At 43.3% G+C, this 14425-nt stretch overlaps 1 protein-coding gene across 3 annotated transcripts in view; it reads right to left on the bottom strand.

Moving 5' to 3' along the window:
- LOC311530081 (peroxidasin homolog) overlaps positions 1-248 on the bottom strand; it is a 69727-nt gene extending 69479 nt beyond the window's left edge. For all 3 annotated transcript variants that reach the window (XR_014713927.1, XM_084646430.1, XM_084646429.1), the window contains exon 1: positions 69-248. Coding sequence is in view for 2 of the 3 variants with exons in the window: in XM_084646430.1 (XP_084502556.1) it covers positions 69-232 (164 nt within the window). In the remaining variant the exon portion in view is untranslated. The remainder of the gene's footprint in view (positions 1-68) is intronic.
- Between the last annotated feature and the right edge of the window lie 14177 nt (positions 249-14425).

Genomic DNA, 14425 nt, shown 5'->3' with positions numbered 1-14425 from the left:
AACTTTTCTTTCCTCTCCTCAAAGGCTGATCATGCAAAATAACCAGGAAAATGAAATCAGCTACTTACAATATGTTTGTCTGAGGTGGGACTTCAGGGATGTTTTCCAGCATCAGATGCATGCATCTTACTGTAGTCCTAAAGCACAAGCAGCGGCTAGGACAGGAGCAGGAGAAATCAGGCAAGAGAAGAAAAAGCAAGAAGCCGGGAACAACTGCAGATTTGACCAGCATTGTGTTTGCTGGAGTGTACTTTCCCTGATTCTGAACTGCAGGGAGCTGACAAAAGTTTCCCAGCCTTGAGGTCCAGGAGGAGGGGACTCATCAGCATGTGTTTTCAATTAAATTAAGGCAGTTTGACAGTGTAACCTTCCACCCCCTCTGCCATAATGTACATTTTTGAGATCACACTGCTCCCCCACCCTCATTTAAAAGTTTGTACACAGTCACCCACAATTGATTTTGACTTATTCCCGCCTTGGCTCCCAGCTGGAATAGGAAATTAACTCCTCATGTTCCTCTTTGGCATATTTCTACATTTGTTTAAAAGTGCAAATAACAGCTCTCTGACATTGGTAAAGTCAGCTTTGTAGAGGCGAAAGAAAGGATGGCTTTGTGGTTAAAGCACTGGCCCAGGACTCAGGAGAGCTGAGTTTTACTTATTCTACCTGACCTTGGGAAAGTCACTTATTAATCTCTGGGCATGGCTACACTTGCAGATGTAGAGCACTTTGAGTTAAACCCACCTTTGGAGAGGGCTGTAGGGAAAGCGCTGCAGTCTGTCCACACTGACAGGAACAAGCTCACTGGCATGGCCACATTTGCAGCACTTGCAGCGGCAATGGGAGCGGTGCATTGTGGGCAGCTATCCCACAGAGCACCTCTTCCCATTCTGGCACTATGACTTGTGGGAAGCGGGTGCGGGGCATTCTGGGTCTTGTCCCAACGCCCCGTGATGCATCGGTTCGCATCCCAGCAATCCCTGTGCTTCCATCCACATTTGGCGCCATCTTTCAACGTTTTTTGTACTGCGCGCTCTGTCTTCCCTTTCGGTCTGCGGGAATGGAGCCCGAACTGCTGAGGAGTATGCTGATGAGTCTCACCTGCACCTCATGTTTGGCAGTCGAGTTATTCCTTATGATCCAAAGTGACAGTGAGGGCTCCGACGATATCGACTCGAGTAACGCATATGACACGAGTTTGCTTGTGGCATACACAGACATGCTCACCCCTGTAGAATGCCACTTTTGGGCTCAGGAAACAAGCACTGAGTGGTGGAATCACATTGTCATGCAAGTCTGGGATGACAAGCAGTGGCTGCAGAACTTCCGGATGAGAAAAGCCACTTTCATGGGACTGTGTGAAGAGCTTGCCCCCACCCTGCGGTGCAAGGACACAAGATTGACAGCTGCCCTGACGGCGGCGAAGTGGGTGGCTATTGCAATCTGGAAGCTTGCAACTCCAGACAGCTACCGATCGGTTGCTAACCAGTTTGGAGTGGGAAAGTCGACTGTTGATGCAAGTTTGCAGGGCCATTAATCGCATCCCACTCAGAAGAACCGTGACTCTGGGTAACATGCATGACATTTGTGCAAAGCCATCCACAATGGGTTTCCCTAACTGCAGAGGGGCGATAGATGGCACACACATTCCAATTCTGGCACCAGCTTACCTAGCTTCCTAGTACGTTAATCGGAAGGGGTATTTGTCTATGATTCTCCAGGATCTTGTGCATCACAGTGGGCATTTCATTGACATTAATGCAGGCTGGCCTGGAAAGGTGCATGAAGCATGCATCTTTAGGAACACTAGCCTGTTCAGGAAGCTGCAAGCCGAGACTTTTTTCCCAGACCAGAAGATCACCATACGGGAAGTCAAAATGCCAATTGAGATCCTTGGAGACCCTGCTTGCCCTTTAAAGCCATGGCTAATGAAACCCTACACAGGGAGCCTTGACAGAAGCAAAGAGTGGTTCAACAACAGGCTGAGCCAGTGCAGAATGACTGTGGAGTGTGCTTTTCGTTGTTTAAAGGGCCACTGGCGCTCTCTGTATGGGAAGCTGTACCTGGCCAATGACAGCATCCCCACAGTTATATCCGCGTGCTGTATCCTCCATAACATTTGTGAAGGGAAGAGTGAACAATTCACTCAGGCATGGAACTCGGAGGTTCAACACCTGGAAGCTGAATTTGAACAGCCAGAGAGGAGGGCTATTAGAGGGGCCCAACGCGGGGCTGCAAGGATTAGGGATGCCTTGAGGGAACAATTTGAGGCTGAAAGCCACCAGTAACATCTGGTGTCCTGCACAGGAGTGAAGTGCAGTAGTTCCAATGTTAGTAGGAATCTGTGTTTGCTACGCTGACGTGCAGTACCTGTTTCTTTCCTGGGCTAAGGTATTATTGCATAAAATAAAAGAAAGAATGTTTTCAAAGCCAAAAAACCCATTTATTGAAAAGAAACAACTGCTTGGGAAACATTGGGAAACAGAAAGGTCAAGGGGGTGGGGTGGGGAATGATACAATCACAGATTTGCGTATGTCCTGTCTGGAGTGCTGTGCAATGAGTGCTGCACCTCAGGGTGGCTATACTGCATGGCGATGGGGATTGAGTGCAGTGGGTAAGGGTTGTAGTTTTCAGGGCTGGGTGGTGAAACTACAGGTGTTGGAGGCAGCTGGTGGCGGTAAGAACCCGGATGTCGGGGAAAGTGGGTTGGAGGTGACATGGGGGCCCAAGGGAAAGAGTTTGGGGACAAGGGCTGCAGGGGGGACAGGCACGGTAGTGCTCCGCCTGCATGGCTATGAGCACCTGCGTCAAGTCCACTTGGTGCTCCATGATGCTTATCAGTCGATCCGTGCTTTGCTGCCGGAGCACTGCGCTTTTGTGTCGGCGCTCCTCATTTTGCTGGCGGATCCTCCTTTCACTGTCCCGCCACTCCTGCACTTTTTGATTTTCATTACTGGAATGCTGCATTACTTCATGCAACATCTTCCTTGCTTCTATGTGGCCGCTTTCTGATTCATTGGAGTCTTTCGGCCGGTGATAACACAGACTGCTGAGATCTCAAGGTTGCATCTGTAAAGGCAAAATGCAACACTTAACAGAGGCAGCATTGTTCACACCAGACAGAGCAATGATTCCCCTGTATTTAAGGGTAAGCACAGTCTACACAACAACATAATTTGCCCGTCCCAAACCGAGTGCACATAACCCATGGGAGCCCCAAAATGGTGAGTAAGCACAGGGTCAAGCGTGACTGATTGTTTCACGGCTGTCCTCTGGGTTTCTGTGCCTTGGGGAGAGCGAACAGCAGCAGGGGCCCCCTATACTGAACACAGTCCCCACATTTTCCACAGGAGTTCATCCTGGAAGATATCTCATTGCTGAGGGTGGCCTGGGAAACAGGGGAGGGTCTTCTACTGCAGTGCGGCTTCCGCCCTGGCCCATCTGCAGCTAGCCTGTGTGCAGCAATGGTCTCCCTGCCCCTCACGGCACAATGGTGCAGACAAGTTAGCCTTACTGCGACAAGGAACACAGTGGCTCTCCCGAGAAACCTGCGCAAGCGCATTGCCCAAGTTCTGGATGAGACCTTTGAAGAGATCACTGAGGCCGATTACTGCGATGTGAGAGAGCACATCAACGCCCTATTCCGCATCTAGGCATGCATGTGGCCCTAACCCTCCTCACCCCAAGAGCCCGCACCGAATAACTTCCTTCCCAAAATAAAAGCTGCTTACCGGGAACCTCCTCTGGTGTTTGTCCTTTCCCAAGCACCAGCTGCCGTGAGTGGCTACCTTCATTCTGGCTTGAGAACAGCTCCTGACTGTATGTATCTAGGGATGCCAGGGTGTCTTCCTCTGCCTCAGTACCCTCACTCCCGCTTTGCTCCTCCTCCTGCCTTGTTGAACTGCGCTCTGAAGTGACCCTGGTGGTACTTTGAGTGGAGGTGGGGTCACCCCCAAGTACTGCATCCAGCTCTTTGTAGAAACGGCAGGTCGCAGGGGCAGCACCGGAGTGGCTGTTTGCCTCACAGGCTTTGCAGTAAGCATTCTGCAGCTCCTTCACTTTAACCCTGTACTGCAGTGCGTCCCGGTCATGGCCTCTTTCCAGCATGGCCCTTGATATCTGCCCAAAGATATCATAATTCCTGTGGCTGGAGTGCAGCTGGCACAGGACAGCTTCCTCCCCTCAAACACTGATGAAGTCCAGCAGCTCGTCATTGCTCCATACTGGGGATCTCCTGGCACAGGGAGGCATGGTCACCTGGAAAGATTTGCTGACAGCACTCCACCCCTGGCTGAGCAAACAGAAAGGGGATTTTCAAAATTCCCAGGGAATTTAAATGGCAGGTCTGATGGTTGGTCACCTGAGAGCAGGGCAGTAGAGTTCAAAGTGATGACCAGAGTGGCTAGAACAGGCATTGTGGGACATTTCTGGAGGCCGATCAGAGCGCACTAACAGACCAGGGCGTCCACGCTGATGCCGCGGCGCTCGCCGAGGTGGAGTACCAGGAGCACTCTAGCCACATAGTCAGAGCACTCTACGTGCCTTGCCAGCGTGGATGGGCAGTGAACTAGTGCACCCGGGGCTCCTTTAATGCACTCTAACTCGCAAGTGTAGCCAAGCCCTCTGTCTCTTAGGGTAGGTCTACACTTCAAGCTGGAGATGTAAATTCCAGCTCGAGGAGACTGCGCTAGTTCTGACCTCTGAGTTGGCACGCTAAAAATAAAGCGTAGCCACAGCATCATGAGTACAGTGCAACGGGTCCCCAATTTCATATGGTGCTACAAATAAGTCAGCAATATTCAGCTAAAGATAGGGGTGGGTTTGTTCTGTACAGTTAGTGGCTAAATAAGATAAATAACCTGCAGATAAAGAGTACTATCAGGAGCAATCCAGCACAGACTAGAAAGGCAAGAATGAAATGGACTAAATGACCTAACTAGTAATTCTCATCTCTCATTTCTAGGATTCTCGGATTGTTGCAATATGGACTAATTTGATCAACTAACAGAATGCTTTGTTGATGGGATGCCATGCCCTACATGTAGAAAAATATGAATTATGGATAAAGGCATTTTTTAAAATTTCCTTTTATTTATTGTATATAGTAAAACAAACAAGGAACCCAGAGTTGGAAATAGTGATACTATCTAAATTATGGAAATTCAACCCCCTGCGCCCATGCTTTGCATTGTATGAGAAAATTCAGAAGTGAAGGGAAGACTTAATGGTTCTCCATACTGGACATCCAGCCTTTTATAAAAAGCTTAAACTTTGAGTCTGGAAGTTTCATAATAATTTTTAAAAGTGATGTGCAGTTTTAAATTTGTGTATTGAGCATGAAAGTTCATTAGTGGATAGGGCTATTTCAGGAACACTGAACATGGCAAATTTCCAGGCTTCTCTGTCTGTGGGATCAACTGAAAGTTCTTTTTAAGTCAGTAATTGTTTCCACCTTGTAAACAGTAAAATACAATTAAAATGACAACAACATAATTAACAAGAGTCTGATTTAAATCTTCAAAACCCAGGAAACTAGGAACGGAGGATGGCGTTCCAGCCAGAACAAAAAGAAAAGGAGTACTTGTGGCACCTTAGAGACTAACCAATTTATTAGAGCATAAGCTTTCGTGAGCTACAGCTCACTTCATCAGATGCATATCGTGGAAACTGCAGCAGACTTTATATATACACAGAGAATATGAACCAATACCTCCTCCCACCCCACTGTCCTGCTGGTAATAGCTTATCTAAAGTGATCATCAGGTGGGCCATTTCCAGCACAAATCCAGGTGGCCCACATATCTATTCAGGGGACACCATCACAGGGCCTAATCACATCAGCCACACTATCAGAGGCTCGTTCACCTGCACATCCACCAATGTGATATATGCCATCATGTGCCAGCAATGCCCCTCTGCCATGTACATTGGTCAAACTGGACAGTCTCTACGTAAAAGAATAAATGGACACAAATCAGATGTCAAGAATTATAACATTCATAAACCAGTCGGAGAACACTTCAATCTCTCTGGTCACGCAATCACAGACATGAAGGTCGCTATCTTAAAACAAAAAAACTTCAAATCCAGACTCCAGCGAGAAACTGCTGAATTGGAATTCATTTGCAAATTGGATACTATTAATTTAGGCTTAAATAGAGACTTGGAGTGGCTAAGTCATTATGCAAGGTAGCCTGTTTCCTCTTGTTTTTTCCTACCCCCCCCCCCCCGATGTTCTGGTTTAACTTGGATTTTAACTTGAAGAGTGGTCAGTTTGGATGAGCTATTACCAGCAGGAGAGTGAGTTTGTGTGTGTATGGGGGTGGGGGGGGATGTGAGAAAACCTGGATTTGTGCAGGAAATAGCCCAACTTGATTGTCATGCACATTGTGTAAAGAGTTGTCACTTTGGATGGGCTATCACCAGCAGGAGAGTGAATTTGTGTGGGGGGGTGGAGGGTGAGAAAACCTGGATTTGTGCTGGAAATGGCCCACCTGATGATCACTTTAGATAAGCTATTACCAGCAGGACAGTGGGGTGGGAGGAGGTATTGGTTCATATTCTCTGTGTATATATAAAGTCTGCTGCAGTTTCCACGATATGCATCTGATGAAGTGAGCTGTAGCTCACGAAAGCTTATGCTCTAATAAATTGGTTAGTCTCTAAGGTGCCACAAGTACTCCTTTTCTTTTTGCGAATACAGACTAACACGGCTGTTACTCTGAAACCAGCCAGAACAGATTCTCTCAACATTAGGCTACAAACATATATTGTACAGTGTAAGCATTCCAGAATGAGTTAATGGAATTTTAGCCTTCATCCTGTATTTCCTTGCTTTTTGTGGTTCTCTTTGGCCCCCAAGCCTTTTATATTATTTGAGCATTTTAAATTTGTGGTTTTTTGCCGACTTGCCTTTTTTTTTTTTAAAGCCATTTTCCCTTAATGACCTCCCAAACCAGAGTTTAGATACTATATTCCAGAATACGTTACCAAAATAATTCCCCCCAGACACATACACACTATTTGTAATTCTTTTCGGGGAGGTACAATGAACCAACCGTACTGTAATAGTTTGCGGCTGCTGCATTACATATGACCAAATCTTTTAGGTGGTAATCTTATAGTTGATGTTAAAAGTCATTCACTTCCCAGCCAGAAAAGAGAGACATTGTACACCAGGTTTCTGGTCTAACCTTCAAGCAGTTTTCTGTCTGTTTACATTGGCACCAGTCTGAAAACTAGGCAAATTTGTTGGAAGTCTTCCCACCTTTACTCCGTAGACTTGATTCTTGGTTATGAACAGAGTGACCTCTAGTGGCCAACAAAAATCCCTCGTGATTACATACTGTGAAAGGCTAAAAAATACCCACTTCAGTCTTCCTGTAATTCAAACTGCTAGCATCCAAAGAGCAGAGAGCCTCAGCTTAATGACAACTTGAAGTTCTAATTGAAACGAGTTAAATTCAGTTCCTTCCTGTCTGGGTATTTACAAAATAAGGCAACAAGATTTTGATTGAAGTCTTGCAGCCATGAATGGCATGTATTCTTCTGACACTTTCTGTGGGGACTCCACAGCTCCTCTTTCCAATCAGACTGAAATCTGTTGGAGCAGTATAGCATTATAACAAGAACTTAGGTGCAGTTCTACTCTGAAAAATTACTGTAAAAAGGCCATGAAATGTCCCACATTTGTCTGTATCTTCCAGATCAAATTTCTTCAGTTTGAAGATGCAATATGGTTTTTCTATCAGCTATGAGCTCGGAACCTTAAAGTCAAACTGTATTTTTTTAAAAAGAAAGTAAGAATGGCCATACTGGGTCAAACCGATGGTCCATCTAGCCCTCCTGTCTTCTGACAGTGACCGGTGCCAGATGCTTCAGGAGGGAATGAATAGGACAGGGTAATTATTGAATGATCCATTCCTTGTTGTTCTGACTGCCAGAAGCTGGGATGGAGTTTAGGGACATGCAGAGCATCTCTGGGTTTGCATCCCTGACCATCATAGCTAATAGAATCATAGAATATCAGGGTTGGAAGGGACCCCAGAAGGTCATCTAGTCCAACCCCCTGCTCGAAGCAGGACCAATTCCCAGTTAAATCATCCCAGCCAGGGCTTTGTCAAGCCTGACCTTAAAAACCTCTAAGGAAGGAGATTCTACCACCTCCCTAGGTAACGCATTCCAGTGTTTCACCACCCTCTTAGTGAAAAAGTTTTTCCTAATATCCAATCTAAACCTCCCCCACTGCAACTTGAGACCATTACTCCTCGTTCTGTCATCTGCTACCATTGAGAACAGTCTAGAGCCATCCTCTTTGGAACCCCCTTTCAGGTAGTTGAAAGCAGCTATCAAATCCCCCCTCATTCTTCTCTTTTGCAGGCTAAACAATCCCAGCTCCCTCAGCCTCTCCTCATAACTCATGTGTTCCAGTCCCCTAATCATTTTTGTTGCCCTTCGCTGGACTCTCTCCAATTTATCCACATCCTTCTTGAAGTGTGGGGCCCAAAACTGGACACAGTACTCCAGATGAGGCCTCACCAATGTCGAATAGAGGGGAATGATCACGTCCCTCGATCTGCTCGCTATGCCCCTACTTATACATCCCAAAATGCCATTGGCCTTCTTGGCAGCAAGGGCACACTGCTGACTCATATCCAGCTTCTCGTCCACTGTCACCCCTAGGTCCTTTTCCGCAGAACTGCTGCCTAGCCATTCGGTCCCTAGTCTGTAGCCGTGCATTGGGTTCTTCCGTCCTAAGTGCAGGACCCTGCACTTATCCTTATTGAACCTCATCAGATTTCTTTTGGCCCAATCCTCTAATTTGTCTAGGTCCTTCTGTATCCTATCCCTCCCCTCCAGCGTATCTACCACTCCTCCCAGTTTAGTATCATCCGCAAATTTGCTGAGAGTGCAATGCACACCATCCTCCAGATCATTTATGAAGATATTGAACAAAACTGGCCCCAGGACCGACCCTTGGGGTACTCCACTTGATACCGGCTGCCAACTAGATATGGAGCCATTGATCACTACCCATTGAGCCCGACAATCTAGCCAGCTTTCTACCCACCTTGTAGTGCATTCATCCAGCCCATACTTCCTTAACTTGCTGACAAGAATACTGTGGGAGACCGTGTCAAAAGCTCTGCTAAAGTCAAGAAACAATACATCCACTGCTTTCCCTTCATCCACAGAACCAGTAATCTCATCATAAAAGGCAATTAGATTAGTCAGGCATGACCTTCCCTTGGTGAATCCATGCTGGCTGTTCCTGATCACTTTCCTCTCATGCAAGTGCTTCAGGATTGATTCTTTGAGGACCTGCTCCATGATTTTTCCAGGGACTGAAGTGAGGCTGACTGGCCTGTAGTTCCCAGGATGCAAATAGCAGCCATTGATGGACCTATCCTCCATGAACTTATCCAATTCTTTTTTAATTCAGTTATACTTTTGGCCTTCACGCATCCCCTATTAGTGAGTTCCACAAGTTGACTGCGCATTGTATGAAGTACTTCCTTATGCTTGTTTTAAATCAACTGATTATTAATTTCATTGGGTGACCCCAGGTTCTTGTGTTACATGAAGGGGTAAATGACAGTTCTTCCTCTGCTTTCTCCACACCATTAATAATTCTATAGATCTCTATCATAATCCCTCCCCCCCGTTAGTCATCTCTTTTCTAAGATGAATAGTCCTAGTCTTTTAAACTCTCCTCACATGGCAGCTGTTCCATATCCCTAATAATTTCTGTTACCCTTCTCTGTAAGTTTTCTGACTCTAATACCTCTTTTTTTAGATGGGGTGACCAGAACTGCATGCAGAATTCAAAGTGTGGGCATACCATGGATTTATAGAGTGGCATTATGCCATTTTCTATTATCATCTTTTTCCTCATGGTTCCTAACATTGTTAGCTTTTCTGTCTACCACTGCACATTGAGCGGATGTTTTCGGACAACTATCCACGATGGCTCCAAGATATTTCTTGAGTGGTAACAGCTAATTTAGACCCAGTTATTTTGTATACAATGTTGGCATTATGTATTCCAACATGTATTTGCATTTATCATAGCGTTGCCAACCCTCCAGGATTGCCCTGAAGTCTCAATTAGACTTTAAAGATGTCATGTGATGAAACTTCCAGGAATATGTCCAATCAAAATTGGCAACCCTAAATTTATCAACACTGAAGTTCATCTGTCATTTTGTTGCCCAGTCACCCAGTTTTATGAGATCTCTCTGTAACTCTTCACAGTCAACTTTGGACTTAACTATCTTGAGTAATTTTGGATTGTCTGCAAACTTTGCCACCTGTTTATCCCTTTTTCCAGATCATTTATGAATAAATTTTCCTGGCTCACATATCTCCCAAAGACATTGCAATCAAAGTTTAATGAATTCCATTGCTAATGTGAAAGCCAGACTAGAATTCAGTGCAATTTCCCTATAGCTGCCTTGGCTTGGGTAACAACGTATTTTGGGCCTTGATCCTATAATAGATAATATGCAAACATACCAGTCCACCCAGTTGCTATCATCTGCAGAACTGACCATTAATAAAGTCAGCAGATATGACAACTATACACACAGGGAACAGTTCTGAATAGGAAGATTCTATTCATACAGTTACTTTAAAAAAAAAAGTCAACCTTCATTTGAAAATGAAGTTGACGTTTGAAACTGGTATCTTCTCCTACTCATTTTGTCTTTTCTGTTTGGAAAACAGGTTGCTGTTGAGGTCTCTAGTATGGAACACTAGCCAGCATAGCTCCCTTTTGTTTATGTATTTAAATTTACCTGTTTGTCCCTCAGCATCAAATGATATTCAAAATAACTGTGCAGTCCTGGAAACAAGGTTTGAAACTTAACAGCTGCTGGGAGTGACAGAAGAGAGTTAATGCACATATTTGTACTCCACGCCCAATAATGGCCCAAACCCATCTTCCATATAAAGAGATTTTGAAATCAGTGGTATATATAATTTACTGTGCTTAGATTGAGGACTTCTCTCTCTTCTCCTCCCACAAGACATTAACCTTTGCATTTGAACAATTTGAATGGATAACAATTGCAAGGGTCTGCCAAAAACAGGCACACAAATACTGGCTTCTGCATACTCCACAAAGACAACTATCCAGAAACAGTGCAGGCACATTTTCAGTCACCCTTTGAAAATTCAGTCCCAAGAGCACAGATTTTGAATCACCACATTTGCTAGCAGAATAGGTTGCACATGTTAAGCAGCAGTTAGACATCCAGCTACCAGAGCTGGGGAGTTTTTGAACATGTAAAACGAAGGCTTGAGTCTCCAAATGCCTAAAGTACTGGCATTATTCCATTCATGCCCAAGTTGTCTCATTGGATGCGTTTGCAGGATCAGGTCCTAAATGTACAACCAATTTATGCAACAATAATTTACAAGCACAAAAAAATGTGGCCTTTTATGTCTCTGAGCTCCCATTCATATTGTCTTGACACAATACATGATTGTTATTGTATGTAACCAACTGTGAAATTAGTTAGTTTCATAAACAATATTTATTGCAAAAATAATTACTATACCTACAAATCAGTCATGTAATATATTGCTCTTTTTTAAAATAAAATTAGAGGGGGGGGAAAAACAAAAAGAATTATGTAATTATCAAAAATCTATAGGCACTTTATTTATAAATTGATTTCATCTACAAAGACCAAAGCAGGAGAGGTTATAAGGGAAAAAATAATTTTCGCACCTACTAGTCTGTGTTAAGTACATTCTGCAGTAAAGATCTGATTTCAAATTAATATTTTACATTATTTCTTGTAAACAATGAAAATTATTTTGGGGATATCAAGAGAAGAAATCAGCTATTGTGACTATAAATCACTATATAATCCTATGCCATCTCAAAAAACAATGAGGAATGAAAAACCAAAACTTTGAGAATTCTAAAGGAATCCATCAATAGGTTTTGACATCAATAAATAGGCAGGGATGCAGCATCTTTAAATAAGTGAGATGAGCCCAGCTCTCTTGTTAATATATGAGAGTTATATTTTAACAAATTAAAATCAAAATCTGAAGAGGAAAACAAGTTTACCAACAGTATAAGAATAACAACATTACTTTTTGTTTGTCAACTATTATTTATTATATTAGCACCCAATAATATCACTCAGATCAGGTTTTCACAGAGAAGGTCGTGTTTTGAGAGATTTAACCCCCCCCCCCCAGTTAACACTTATTTTTGTTAATTACAAATTTTACAGTCCTATCAGTCAGAAAGTGTGAACTAGGCCCACTACATACAATCGTCTACATACAGTTATAAAAGCCTGGTAAGGGAGTAGCTACTGTGCATGTTTGCATTTGTTTTTCATAACCATAATTACTGCAACATTGGCTCTTATAAATCCATGGCATGCAGACACATACTATTATTAACGTGCATTTAAAGGGTACACTGTAATTCATATTACACACAAACCACTAAGTCATACCAAGACCTCGGAAAAAGGCCCATATTTTTCCTATACGTGTTTAATAGTACTGTACCATAAGACAAGAAATTAAACCACAAGAAGTATGTTCAAATGATATTAAGGGTCTGCCTCAAGGTCTCAAAGGAAATCAAAAATCAATGGGTAAGCCTGAAACATTCTGACCTTAGCCCAGCTGAGCCTGAGTATTATCAGATTCCCAAGACATTGGTTGATTTTATATACTATTGGTTACCTCGAGCAGCAAACACAACTCAAATGAATATCAACAGCAGTTGCAGGTACATAACAAGAGAATGGTATAGCTCTATACGTTCCATTCCATGGGGATTCATAGATATTAAGGTCAGAAGGGACCATTATGATCATCTAGTCTGACCTCCTGCGCAATGCAGGCCACAGAGTCTCACCCACCCACTCCTGCGATAAACATCTCACCTATGTCTGAGCTATTGAAGTCCTCAAATTATGGTTTAAAGACTTCAAGGAGAAGAGAATTCTCCAGAAAGTGACCCGCGCCCCATGCTACAAAGAAAGGCGAAAAACCTCCAGGGCCTCTTTCAATCTGCCCTGGAGGAAAATTCCTTCCTGACCCCAAATATGGCGATTGGATGTTATTCAATTGCCAATGAGAGAGAACGTGTCCTCTGGATCATGAATGGAATCAAAGATTTACATGAGACAATCTCGATTAAGATATAGTCCACATTAAGGAATAGTTTGAGAATTCTGGGTCAAGCACCATGGCCAGGGCAAAATCCTGAGCATCTTTCTGGGTTGAGTGGAGTTTCAGGTATTACCAATGAACTTTGAAGCTTGGAAAGTTAAATAGATTCTATAGATATTTGAACATAGCTTTTCTGGTTTAATTATGGAAGTTACTTACAAAACTTCAGTCTAATCAGTATATGGTTACACACACCTAAATGCCTCACAGAGACCAGAACAGATACAATGGCAGAGCAACAAACTAGAACATAAAACATTGTTCATGAAGCTCTACTCTGAATTCAGACAATATACACTTACTCCACGGGACATTATGAAATACTGTACTTGTTGTTTTGTAACATGAGACACCACAAAAAGGAACAGCTTTGAGACAGTGTGTATAGATAAATATCCACAAATAGATATTCAATTGTCATCCAATGACATAGCGCTACAATTTTGAAAAAGAAAAAGAAGAGCGTTTTTAAGCCAGAGACACTTTCACTCAACAGAAGGGAACAAAAATTCCACCTTACTAAGAACATCTTGGTGGAGTCTGACACTTTCCAGGGAGCTGTGATAGCATGCATTTTTTACCTGGATGACAATGTTTCATAGTGAAGAAGCAGAGTTAAAGCACATGCAAGTTGTTAAAAGATTCCCTCCAATGCCTTTTGAAATATTTTTCATGGGCTCTAGTCAAATGTAGATTTGGGATATATTGTAAATGCAACTACCATAAAAACACTCCTATTGATAGCAAGTTTTAAAGTTAATATACATACAGTAGGCTAAATGGCAAATATCAGTTACTTGTAACCAACAGGTGCTTATCAGAAACTCTTCCTACCTGTTAATGACAGTCTTTTAAAACAGGACCCTTTCTTTTTTAATTAATTCAGTGACACAAATAATAATTACATTGGTCTCCTTAGGTGGAACGTGGCACATTCATCCCTTCTCAAAGTATCAAGAGTTTTTCTAGAAAGCAGTGGATGGAAATGGAAGGGATTAGTTGTATATTTACATATTACCCTACTGTTTTGATTCGGAGAAGGATATGTTACCCACACCCACACCCACACACGTCTGGACTAACCCAGAAGATATGAAGATGAAAATCTATACAACACCATATTGCAGGATAAGGGTCAATAGATATAGCTATTGCTAATGAAGAATACTTGCAGTTGACTCTTCTTGCTGCATTAAGATTAGTTTTCAATTTCAG

This window comes from Lepidochelys olivacea (assembly GCF_965140295.1).
Source record: "Lepidochelys olivacea isolate rLepOli2 genome assembly, chromosome: 13".
Classification (NCBI taxonomy): domain Eukaryota; kingdom Metazoa; phylum Chordata; order Testudines; family Cheloniidae; genus Lepidochelys; species Lepidochelys olivacea.
The sequence above is the reverse complement of the archived record's forward strand: the minus strand, read 5'-3'. Positions and strand labels throughout refer to the sequence as shown.